This window comes from Salmo salar, chromosome 14 (genome assembly GCF_965601325.2).
Source record: "Salmo salar chromosome 14, fSalSal1, whole genome shotgun sequence".
NCBI classification, from domain to species: domain Eukaryota; kingdom Metazoa; phylum Chordata; class Actinopteri; order Salmoniformes; family Salmonidae; genus Salmo; species Salmo salar.
The window spans coordinates 5,005,614-5,019,376 of record NC_138304.1 but is presented as its reverse complement, the minus strand read 5'-3'; the positions used below and the strand labels follow the sequence as shown (position 1 = coordinate 5,019,376).

The 13,763-nt window shown below is 41.2% G+C and overlaps 1 protein-coding gene across 6 annotated transcripts in view; it reads left to right on the top strand.

Annotated features, from left to right (window-relative positions):
- amph (amphiphysin) overlaps positions 1 to 13,763 on the top strand; it is a 134,062-nt gene that overhangs the window by 21,776 nt on the left and 98,523 nt on the right. For all 6 annotated transcript variants that reach the window (XM_082960692.1, XM_014139127.3, XM_045693800.2 and 3 more), the window contains exon 2: positions 10,904 to 10,984. In XM_082960692.1, the coding sequence (XP_082816818.1) occupies positions 10,904 to 10,984 (81 nt within the window). The remainder of the gene's footprint in view (positions 1 to 10,903; positions 10,985 to 13,763) is intronic.

Here is a 13,763-nt window from a genome sequence, read left to right as displayed (position 1 = left end):
ACCTGAATTTAATATAATTTTCAAGACATCAATGTAGCAGGAGAACAAATATCGCAAATAAAACAAATACTTGAAATAAAATAAATCAATGTAGGCCATGTGATCATATGAAGCACATATTCAGATTACAAACTTGTTCTGTGCTGTGAAACCTCCCATAATGACTCTCCCCATGTCAAGTCCATTTAACTCCTGAGAGTCAACTTCTTGCTCAAAGCCATGAGCGGGCATGTGGCTGTGATGTTTAAACTCCTAAGGCTGTTCTGAAGACTCTGGCATAGTGTCTATTTATTTTGTTCATTTTCAGTGTTAACCTGGGTGTCCTCTTTAGCCTTGTCTACAAGGCTTGCTGCCACCAAATGCACCTTGGTTCAGGCATGTTCAAAAACCTTTTTTCTGAGGGCTCTTTGTTGTTTTTTTAACTTCTGATGCGTAGGATGTTCATTTATTGTACATTCCACCCACTCTTTTACTAGTTGAATCCCTCCAGTTGTTTCTAGACTGAAGCTCCCTACCTTTTGGTATGTTGTACAGCCCAGCTTTCAATTCTGCATGTTAAGCCAGGGGTTATACGTTTGCTTGTTCTTGAACTGCAGATTGTACCTCCTCCGAGTACTCGGTGGATGCACTGCTCCCGGTCTCCCTCTCCCTGTGAGTCTGACTTGCTAGTAGCCTACTAGCTAGTGGAGGTGCCGGTGGTGATTGCTCAACTGGCAGGATTAGCATTGCCATCAATAACAGTTTACACCTCACTCCTTTCCTCCGGCACTGACAGCTCGTTCTGGGTTTGATTCACCATCTTTCTCTGGATTTTTGGACTTGAAAAATGTCAAACTCGATTGCCTTTTCTTATACATTTTTTATTTCGCATTCCCACGATTCAAATTCAGTAGGGAGACTGATTACGTAGGGACCTCTTCACTAGCTGACCACCACTACCAAGACCTGTGTCAAGATCAGTTAATTACCCCACTGGCCCTCCCCATAACCTCTATGTACAAATAAGAGAGCAGGTCTGGAATCAGTGTGGCAGGATAGGATGATTACATAGAAGGATCACTGTGCTTTTACATGATGGTCTTTCTGGGGGGCGGGAGAAATAACAAGTGGACAACTTGATTTAATGCAGATCGCTTTTATTAGAATGTCTACAGTGCGAACAGTGAAATAATGAATAAATCATGCCGCGAGAGTTACCGTATCTGGGCAAATAGGTGCCGGAACAAACAAAGTAAAATCTGAGAGGTGTTGTTCCGGCAGGATCTGGCTCAGTTAAGCACTGCTGGCATAGTGGGGATGAGAGAGAGAGAAGAACAAAGCTAACTGTATGACTCACACATATACAACAGAGAGGAACTACAGTACCAGTCAAACGTTTGACAACACCGACTCATTCAAGGGTTTTTCTTTATTTTTACTATTTCTACATTGTATAATAATAGTGAAGACATCAAAACTATGAAATAACACATATGGAATCATGTAGTAACCAAAAAAGTGTTAAACAAATCAAAATATATTTTAGATTTGAGATTCTTCAAAGTGGCCACCCTTTGCGATGATGACAGCTTTGCACACTCTTAGCATTCTCTAAACCAGATTCACCTGGAATGCTTTTCCAACAGTCTTGAAGGAGTTCCCACATATGCTTAGCACTTGTTGGCTGCTTTTCCTTCACCCTGTGGTCTAACTCATCCCAAACCATCTCAATTGGGTTGAGGTCGGGTGATTGTGGAGGCCAGGTCATTTGATGCAGCACTCATCACTCTCCTTGGTCAAATAGCCCTTACACAGCCTGGAGGTGTGTTTGGTCATTGTCCTGTTGAAAAACAATTGAGTCCCACTAAGCCCAAGCCAGATGGCATGGCGTATCACTGCAGAATGCTGTGGTAGCCATGCTGGTTAAGTGTGCCTTGAATTCTAAATAAATCACCAGCAAAGCACCCCGAAACCATCACACCTCCTCCTCCATGCTTCACAGTGGGAATCACACATGCAGAGATCATCTGTTCACCTACTCTGTGTCTGACAAAGACACGGCGATTGAAACCAAAAATCTCACATTTGGACCTATCAGACCAAAGCACAGATTTCCACCGGTCTATTGACCATTGCTTGTGTTTCTTGGCCCAAGCAAGTCTCTTCTTCTTATTGGTGTCCTTTAGTAGTGGTTTCTTTGCAGCAATTCGATCATGAAAGCCTGATTCACGCAGTCTAAATTCCACAAATTAACTTTTAACAAGGCACAGCTGTTAATTGAAATGCATTCCAGGTGATTACCTATTGAAGCTGGTTGAGAGAATGCCAAGAGTGTGCAAGGCAAAGGGTGGCTACATTGAAGAATCTCAAATATAAAATATATTTTGATTTGTTTAACACTTCTTTTGGTTACCAGATGATTCCATATGTTAATTCATAGTTTTGATATTTTCACTATTATTCTACAATGTAGAAAACAGTCAAAATAAATAAAAACCCTGGAATGAGTAGGTGTGTCCAAACGTTTGACTGGTATGGTGTGGTTGACAGTCTCTGTATTCCTCTACCTTGTTACAGGACAGCAGGTAGCCTAGCGGTTAAGACCGTTGGGCCAGTAACCAGATACAGCAGTGGTGTCTGCTTATGTCACATGACTATCTGTGCCATCTCCCTGGTTGTTTGGGAGAGGGGAACTTGATACACAGGGAGAGGCGGGGGAGAGGAGGAGGGTGTTTGTCTCTGACAGCCATTCCCCAGGAGGGCGTTCCCTACCATCCGTGTTTCCCCTACACCCCCGTTGTGTCCTCCTCAGTGTGTCATATAGTCCAGGGGGACAGGATGCCCTCTCATCTCCTTCAGCCTTAGTGTCAGGCCCTGTTTGAATGCTTTACAAACACAGTTCATTCCTATGATCAGTAATCACTGATCTAACACAAATGAATAGCTCTAAGCAACTTGACATATGGTAAAAGTCTGATTTGTATATGGGTGCAGCTCATGCCTAAGAATAATTAAAGTGTAACAATAGCAAAACCAAATTGGTGCAGAGTTTTAGGCTCTACCGGTATTTCATATTTATTTTATACAGGCAAAAATGTTTTGTGTTGAGTGTCAGCCATTTTTGTGTTTTCTACTCACAAAGCACAATCAGCTGAGTTAATGTCATACCCTTAAGGTAGATATGTGTTAGCTGGCAGTATTGTTTGTTGCGTTTTCTTTGTGCTTGCTCACTTTCATGTGATACATACCGTAGTGTACACAATTGATGACTTATTCATGGTCAAAATGTATAAATGTTTTGACAGTATTGTGTGTTGCCTACCATCTTAGAAAAAAGGGTTCTAACTAGAACCATTGAGCGTTCTTCAGCTTGTCACCATAGGGGAACATTTTATGGTCCTAAATAGATAGAACCATTTGCCTTACAAAGAACCCTGTCAAAGATGATGGATATACTGACAAGATGCATGTCTCTCTGCCATAAGAATGGGCGTCGTTGTCCACAAAGCAGCTTGATGCGCTGTCTAGCTCCCACCTATCCTTTCTTTGGACTGGTGCATACATCTCATTATTGTAATCCTTTTTTGAATATTTGATGAGGGTTGAGGGTTGTTGACGGTTCATGAGGGTTGTTGACGGTTGCTCACTTCCAACATTTCAAGTTATGAATTGAATTAAAATGAACTTCCTGAATTGACCGAATTCACTCCAACCAATGAAATAACCTCTGGACTGGAGGTTGGAATCAGTAACGTGATCAACAACAGACTTTGTTTTATTAGGATCCCATTAGCTGTTGCTCACAGAGGAGCTACTCTTGCTGGGGTCCACATAAAACATAACATAATACAGCCTAAATTTGAAAATTGATTAAATTTAGATTTTGTGTCACTGGCCTACACACTACCCCATAAAGTCAAAGTTAATTAAAAATGAAAAGCTGAAAAGTCTTGATTCAATAAGTATTCAATCCCTTTGTTATGGTAAGCCTAAATAAGTTAAGGACTACAGAATTAGCTTAACAAGTCACATAATAAGTTGCATAGACTCACTCTGTATGCAAAAATGGTGTTTAACATGATTATTGAATGACTACCTCATCTCTGTACCCCACACATACAATTATCTATAAGGTTCCTCAGTTTCTGGAGAGGAAGGAAACCACTCAGGGATTTCACCATGAGGCCAATGGTGACTTTAAAACAGTTACAGAGTTTAATAGCTGTGATAGGAGAAAACTGAGGATGAATCAACAGTGTTGTATTTAATCCACAATACTAACCTAAATGACAGAGTGAAAAAAAGGAAACCTGTACAGAATAAAAAATATTACAAATACAACACATTAATGAGTACCCCTCAAACAAAGTGGTGTCTGCATCATGTAATGATTATGCTTGTAATCGTTAAGGACGAAATACTCAGTTGTGATCGTTTTTTTTGGGGGGGGGGGTGGGGGATTAAAAAGAAACAGATTGGAGCTAAACACAGGCAAAATCCTAGAGGAAAACCTGGTTCAGTTTGCTTTCAACCAGACACTGGGAGATGAATTCACCTTTCAGCGGGACAATAACCTAAAACATAAGACCAAATCTACACTGGAGTTGTTTACCAAGAAGACATTCAATGTTCATGAGTTGCCTAGCTACAGTTTTGACTTAAATTGGCTTGAAAATCTATGGTAAGACTTGATCACCGCTAGACAGCCATTTTCAACAACCAACTTGACAGAGCTTGAAGAATTATTTTAAGAATAATGTGCAAATATTATACAATCCAGGTGTGCAAACCTCATAGACTTACCCAGAAAGAATCAGTTGTAATCGCTGTATTGACTCAGAGGTGTGAATACCTATGTAAATTAGATATGTTTGCATTACAATTTCAATACATTTGCCAACATTTCTAAAAATATGTTTTTACTTAGTCATTATTGGGTATTGTCTGTAGATGTTTGAAGAAAATAAAAATAAAACATTTGAATTCAGGCTCTAACACAACAAAATGTGGAATAAGTCGAGGGGTATGAATACTTTGTGAAGGCACTGTATATACACATCAGCAAACACAGCCATACATACGATACATATCAGCATACATGGTATGTGTACCACTTAGAGGGTGAATGGGCAAGATAAAAGATTTAAGTGGCTTTGAATGGGGTAGATGCCAGGCACTTCGTGTTGCGTTGTGCATAAGAACAGCCCTTAGCCGTGGTATATTGATTAATAATACAATCATTTGTTGCTTGTGAGCTCAATAGATTGCTATGAATATTTTCAAAGACGTGTAGATCCTCATTATTTAGACCATATAGATTAATGAGCCAAATCTGTTTATCATCCAATAGCATATTCAAAAGGACCCACCTTCCTTGCGGATCTGTTTGGACAGTTTGGACATTCGGATTGAAATTATTATTAATTAACATCAGTAGCTATTTTACATTTCTTTGTGCATGACAGAAGTACATTTCGCCACCCCAGTCATTTTCCCACACAACTTCATCAATAGATGTAGAGTGAGTTTCCTGTAAACATTAGATATTATATTCCTTCTCTTTTAGCCAGGTAAATACTGATTGTCTTTTCTTATTATCTGCTAAGCCATTACAATTATAACTGGCTATATTTCTGTCACCACTTACCATAATGAGATAAAAGTTTCAAGTATACTTACCATAATTAATTACTTACATACAACGTTCGCCCTCCCGACGCCCCTCAGCCTAAAACCTAAAGAGGCCCGAGGTGGGAGGTGGGAGGAGCGTCTACTCCATGGTCATTATAACCTAGATAGCTGATTTGAGTTCATAGGAGTGGTCAATAGAGATAAAGAGATGGCCAATAACTAGCAAGATATAACAAAACAAGAAATGATGAACTGTCTAGAAAAGACACCAGCATGAACAGTTCTAAATAAATGTAAAAAAGGATGAAAAAAACACAGCAGCCAACAAAGGCAATCAATATTAGCAAACCTTTAGCTGACAGTAATACCCAGAATTGAGAATGTAAGAGAAAAAATAATATAGTGTCACGGATCCCTCCGGAACTTCCATTACGCACACCTGTCCCCTATTCCCACTGATTAGTACTTATATAAGTGTGCCCTTTGGTTTCCATTGGGCTGTCCATTATTGTTACAATGTCCGTTGGTGCGTGTGAGTACCTGTGCTGTGTGTTTTGGGCTTTCGTGCCCTTGTGGATTGCGCAGATATTTACGGGTCTCGTCCCATGTGTTAATCATTGTGGGTTTGTGTTATTTATTCAAGGTACTCCTCGCTCTTTTGTTTGGGTTTCTACCCTGTATTTTGTTACGTGTTTGTTTGGCCTTCGTCCCCGTGCCTTTACACGGCACGCCAGAATTTGGGCTTAATAAAAAAATATATATATTACGCATTCCTGCGCCTGTCTCCCGAATCATTTATGCCAATGTGACATATAGAGGATAGAATATATCATGTATCCTCTCCAGATGAACTCCTTCCCTTCATCTTAATTAATTCACTTGAGACAATAAATATCAATATCCCAATATTAACTACCAATACACCAAATTATGAATAACGCATTATAAATATAGAAAAGGATAGAAAAAACGTATAGAAGTATCCCCTCTAAAATGGTTTTCCCTTAAGATTAAATATACCCTAATTTAAATCTGTACAATCAATTTCAGCAGAACAATACCTTTGATATCCATACAATAGGGAAACAAAACAACAACTGCAAAACGTAGAATATAACAGTATATCCACTCAAAATGAAGTGCTTCCCTTCAGATTAATTAAATAAATTCTGGTCAATTGGCCTAGGCCATGACACTGAGAAAAATGATAAATCACCAGTCCGATTAATTCAGAATATGCACAAACAGAATGAGCAATTCGTTTTGCAGAAGGGTGGAAAATAAATAGTCCATCACAGATAGCCATAGGAGATAGTCCATAGGCCTATATCGCTCATGTTCCATTCGGATTGTCACATGACATCAGTAATTTCAGATTATGTTGAGTTGTCAATCATTTCAGATTATGTTGAATAGTCAATCATTTCTATTCTCCTGGCATGAAAGCGTGCACATTCTGTATTTGCACACAGGCCTACATTATACATTTGCACAGCCTATCAAACCCTATTTTCAGATTGCGTGAATTAAAACTGCTTTCACACTACACGATATTTGCCACAAATGTTATGATCATGCTCTGAAAGTTTATACGAGCGCTGTGTAAAGGTTCTCGATGGTCATACAGGCTTGAGGAGCCAAATGAAAACAAGCTTCATATTGATTATCCCCGATGCACATTCTAGAAATGCCTGACATCCTTGGTTCCAGTAAACGGTCAGTAAACATGAAAGCAAATTTGATAATAGAAATCAAGTAGCGTGAAAGGTTATACGATTGTAGGAATTATACAATTGTGTAGTGTGAACGGAGCTTTGGGAATGCCTGGAGACAGTTGAGGTCATTCAAGAGTGCAGAATCCTATTGAAAACGCTATTTATTTAGCTTTTATTCACACAATTACATTTTTCTGAAGTATAACAAGGCAGCAGAAACACAATACAGTGGGGGGGAAAAAGTATTTGATCCCCTGCTGATTTTGCACAGATAAAGAAATGATCAGTCTATACTTTTAATGGTAGGTTTATTTGAACAGTGAGAGACAGAATAACAACAACAAAATCCAGAAAAACGCATGTCAAAAATGTTATAAATTGATTTGCATTTTAATGAGGGAAATAAGTATTTGACCCCCTCTCAATCAGAAAGATTTCTGGCTCCCAGGTGTCTTTTATACAGGTAATGAGCTGAGATTAGGAGCACACTCTTAAAGGGAGTGCTTCTAACCGCAGCTTGTTACCTGTAAAAAATACACATGTCCACAGAAGCAATCAATCAATCAGATTCCAAACTCTCCACCATGGCCAAGACCAAAGAGCTCTCCAAGGATGTCAGGGACAAGATTGTAGACCTACACAAGGCTGGAATGGGCTACAAGACCATCGCCAAGCAGCTTGGTGAGAAGGTGACAACAGTTGGTGCGATTATTCGCAAATGGAAGAAACACTAAAGAACTGTCAATCTCCCTCGGCCTGGGGCTCCATGTAAGATCTCACCTCGTGGGGTTGCAATGATCATGAGAACGGTGAGGAATCAGCCCAGAACTACACGGGAGGATCTTGTCAATGATCTCAATGCAGCTGGGACCATTGTCACCAAGAAAACAATTGGTAACACACTACGCCGTGAAGGACTGAAATCCTGCAGCGCCCGCAATGTCCCCCTGCTCAAGAATACATATACTGGCCCGTCTGAAGTTTGCCAATGAACATCTGAATGATTCAGAGGACAACTGGTGAAAGTGTTGTGGTTAGATGAGACCAAAATGGAGCTCTTTGGCATCAACTCAACTCGCCGTGTTTGGAGGAGGAGGAATGCTGCCTATGACCCCAAGAACACCATCTCCACCGTCAAACATGGAGGTGGAAACATTAAGCTTTGGGGTGTTTTTCTGCTAAGGGGACAGGACAACTTCACCGCATCATTTGACGGGGCCATGTACCGTCAAATCTTGGGTGAGAACCTCCTTCCCTCAGCCAGGGCATTGAAAATGGGTCGTGGATGGGTATTCCAGCATGACAATGACCCAAAACACACGGCCAAGGCAACAAAGGAGTAGCTCAAGAAGAAGTACATCAAGGTCCTGGAGTGGCCTAGCCAGTCTCCAGACCTTAATCCCATAGAAAATCTGTGGAGGGAGCTGAAGGTTCGAGTTGCCAAATGTCAACCTCGAAACCTTAATGACTTGGAGAAGATCTGCAAAGAGGAGTGGGACAAAATCCCTCCTGAGATCAGCAGGGGATCAACTACTTTTTTTCCCCCACTGTATATACAAAAATATGTGGACACCCCTTCAAATTAGTGGATTCGGATATTTTAACCACATCCGTTGCTGACCAGTGTGTAAAATCAAGCACACGGCCATGCAATCTCCATAGAGAAACATTGGCAGTAGAATGGCCTTAATGAAGAGCTCAGTTACATTCAACGTGGCACCGTCAAAGGATGCCACCTTTCCAACAAGTCAGTTCGTCAAATTTCTGCCCCGCTAGAGCTGTCCCGTGGAATCCGCTAGGAGCAACGGCGGCTCAGTCGCGAAGTGGTAGGCCACACAAGCTCACAGAACAGGACCGCCGAGTGTTGAAGCACAGCACGTAACAATTGTCTGTCCTCGGGTGCAACACTCACTACCGACTTCCAAACTGCCTCTGGAAGCAACGTCAGCACAATAACTGTTCGTCGAGAGCTTCATGAAATGGGTTTCTATGGCCGAGCAGCCCCACACAAGCCTAAGATCACCATGCGCCATTGGACTCTGTAGCAGTGGAAACGCGTTCTCTGGAGTGATGAACCACGCTTCACAATCTAGCTGTCAAACGGATTAATCTGGGTTTGGCAGATGCCAGGAAAACGCTACGTGTCCGAATGCATAGTGCCAACTGTAATGTTTGGTGGAGGAGGAATAATGGTCTGGGGCTGTTTTTCATGGTTCGGCCTAGGCCCCTTTAGTTCCAGTGAAGGGAAATCTTAACCTACACTATACAATGACATTTTAGACGATTCTGTGCTTCAAACTTTGTGGTAACTGTTTGGGGAAGACCCTTTGCTGTTTCAGCATGACAATGCCCCCGTGCACACAGTGTGGTCCATAAAGAAAAGGTTTGTTGAGATCAGTGTGGAAGAACTTGACTGGCCTGCACAGAGCCCTGACCTCAACCCCATCGAACACCTTTGGGATAAATTGGAATGCCAACTGCGAGCCAGGCCTAATTGCCCAATATCAGTGCCCTCACTAACCTCACTAATGCTCTTGTGGCTGAATGGAAGCAAGTCCCCGCAGCAATGTTCCAACATCTAGTGGAAAGCCTTCCCAGAAGAGTGGAGGCTGTAATAGCAGCAAAGGGGGGACCAACTCCATATTGATGCCCATGATTTTGGAATAAGATGTTCGACGAGCAGGTGTCCAGATACACTACATGACCAAAAGTATCTTTTGAAAATGCTGTACTCATTAGCAACCAGTACTCAGTACCCAGTTCAACTAGAATGCAATTCAGTTGGTATTCAATCTAGTTGGCAAGTCTGTAATATGCTGCCTTCTATTGTTTTTTATTGCGTTTATTTTATTGTTGTGCTATAAAGTGTGTTGCGATTTTAAATGCAATTAAATCAAATTTGATTTTAAATAGATGAGTGTGTACTAATCTCCGGGGTGAAGTTTCCCCTAATGCAGATCAAGGATCAGCTTCTCCTCCCCCAATCCTAACCTTAAAGGCCCAGTGCAGTCAGAAACATGATTTTCCTGTGTTTTACATATATTTCCACACTGAGGTAGGAATATTATTGTGAAATTGTGAAAATAATGATAATGCCCTTTAAGTGTAATAGCTGTTTGAAAAGACTGCCTGACATTTTTCAGCCTGTTTTGGTGGGAGGTAGTTTTGACCTACCTGGCGACATCACCAGTTAGTTAGTAGACCAATAACAGAGTTTCAAACCTCTCTGCCAATAACAGCTACTTTTCGTGTTACATGTGGCTCGTCCAATTAAGCCCCTCGATAACTCCACTCCCAGACAGTCTTAGCAAAATTCTTGCTTGAGAAATTTCTCTTTGCTAAGAAGCTATTTTTATTTGAAAGTAATCACAGTAAGGTACTTAATTGTTACTCGTAAATTATTTGATATTGAGATATAAACGACTGCATTGGACCTTTAACTATTAAGGGGAAATGCAAAACTGACCCAAAATCAGTATCTAGGGGCAATACACCCTGCTCCTATCAGCAGCAAAAGTGGCTAATTGATGCTTATTTCACAGACTGTCTCAGAACATCTTGTGTTCATTTGGTTCCAGGTACTGCAGAAACTGGGAAAGGCGGATGAGACGAAAGATGACCATTTTGATCAAGCCGTCCAGAACTTCAAGCGACAGGAGGTGAGGAAGGCCAATGTCTTTGTTCTATCGTATTATATTACATAATTTTGTCAGGTACCATCTCAGTGGCCTTTTGTTTAGAGTGTCCACCCTGAGATTGGAAGGTTGGGAGTTTGTTCCCCGGTCCAGTTCTCCCACACTCTCAAAATGGGACCTGATGTTTCTCTGATTGCATATAAATTAAAAACAATACTACGATGCCTGGTGAACGGATTCCTTCTCCAGACACCCTTGTTTCATACATGTATTTGGACAGCAGATGGAGCCCTAAGGGTGCTGAAGCACCTGCCATTTTGCCCTACTATATAAAAAGTGCCCTTTTGATTGATGTTTTAACTAATTACTTTATATTAAATGTGTTTCTCTTTCTTTTCTCTCTTGTAACTTTAAATATAACAAACTGCCCATCCCATCAAACTAGATAATTTCTCATAAACATTATTTGGCTACAGGATCACTAATTTGAGATCAAATGTTTCATATGAGGCAACAGTACAGAATTTCACCTTTTATTTGAAGGTACAGTACCAGTCAAAAGTTTGGACACACCTACTCATTCAAGAGTTTTTCTTTATTTTTACTATTTTCTACATTGTAGAATAATAGTGAAGACATCAACACTATGAAATAACACACATGGAATCATGTAGTAACCAAAAAAGTGTTAAACAAATCAAAATCTATTTTATATTTGAGATTCTTCAAAGTAGCCACCCTTTGCCTTGATGACAGCTTTGCACACTCTTGGCATTCTCTCAACCAGCTTCATGAGGAATGCTTTTCCAACAGTCTTGAAGGAGTTTCCATATATGCTGAGCACTTGTTGGCTGCTCCTGTAAAAATTAATAAGGACCAACCAGGTACAACCCTAAATCCGTAAACATGGGCACCCTCATAGATATCATCCTGACCAACTTTCCCTCTAAATACACCTCTGCTGTCTTCAACCAGGATCTCAGCAATCACTGCCTCATTGCCTGCATCCGTAATGGGTCCGCGGTCAAACGACCAACCCTCATCACTTTCAAACGCTCCCTAAAACACTTCAGCGAGCAGGCCTTTCTAATTGACCTGGCCCGGGTATCCTGGAAGGATATTGACCTCATCCCGTCAATAGAGGATGCTTGGTTGCTCTTTAAAAGTGCTAAATAAGCATGCCCCATTCAAAAAATTTGAACAAAGAACAGATATAGCCCTTGGTTCACCCCAGACTTGACTGCCTTTGACCAGCACAAAAACATCCTGTGGCGTTCTGCATTAGCATCGAATAGCCCCCGCGATATGCAACTTTTCAGGGAAGTCATGAACCAATATACACAGTCAGTTCAAACAGAAATATACATCCTGTAGCACTAATTCCAAAAAGTTTTGGGACACTAAAGTCCATGGAGAATAAGAACACCTCCTCCCAGCTGCTCACTGCACTGAGGCTAGCAAACACTGTCACCATCAATAAATCTACGATAATCGATAATTTCAATGAGCATTTTTCTACCGCTGGCCATGCTTTCCACCTGGCTACCCCTACCCCAGCCAACAGATCTGCACCCCCCGCAGAAACTTACCCAAGTCCCCCCCGCTTCTCCTTCACCCACATGTTCTGAAAGAGCTGCAAAATCTTGATCCCTACAAAGCAGCTGGGCTAGACAATCTGGACCCTCTCTTTCTAAAATTATCCGCTGAAATTGTTGCAACCCCTATCACTAGCCTGTTCAACCTCTCTTTCGTATTTTCTGAGATCCCCAAAAATTGGAAAGCTACCGTGGTCATCCCCCTCTACCCAAACTGTTAAAGACATATATCCATCCTGCCTTGGCTTTCTAAAATCTTTGAATGCCAAGTTAACAAACAGATCACCGACCATTTCGAATCCCACCGTACCTTCTCCTCTATGCAATCTGGTTTCCGAGCTGGTCATGGGTGCACCTCAGCCACGCTGAAGGTCCTAAATGATATCATAACCAGCATCGATAAGAGACAGTACTGTGCAGCAGTCTTCATCGACCTGGCCAAAGCTTTCGACTCTGTCAATCACCGCATTCTTATCGGCAGACTCAATAGCCTTGGTTTCTCAAATGACTGCCTTGACTGGTTCACCAACTACTTCTCACATAGAGTTCAGTGTGTCAAATCAGAGGGCCTGTTGTCCGGACCTCTGGCAGTCTCTATGGGGGTGCCACAGGGTTCAATTCTCGGGTCAACTCTTTTCTCTGTATATCAATGATGTCGCTCTTGCTGCTGGTGATTCTCTGATCCACCTCTACGCGGATGACACCATTCTGTATACATCTGGCCCTTCTTTGGACACTGCGTTAACCTCTCTGGGTCCCACCTACTCAACAGCCAGTTGAATCCCGTGGCGTGTTATTCAAATACCTTAGAAATGCTATTACTTCAATTTCTCAAACATATGACTATTTTACAGCATTTTAAAGACAAGACTCTCGTTAATCTAACCACACTGTCCGATTTCAAAAAGGCTTTACAACGAAAGCAAAACATTAGATTATGTCAGCAGAGTACCCAGCCAGAAATAATCAGACACCCATTTTTCAAGCTAGCATATAATGTCACATTAACCCAAACCACAGCTAAATGCAGCACTAACCTTTGATGATCTTCATCAGATGACAATCTTAGGACATTATGTTATACAATACATGCATGTCTGTTCAATCAAGTTCATATTTATATCAAAAACCAGCTTTTTACATTAGCAGGTGACTAGCATGTGACTAGCATTCCCACCGAACACTTCCGGTGAATTTACTAAATTACT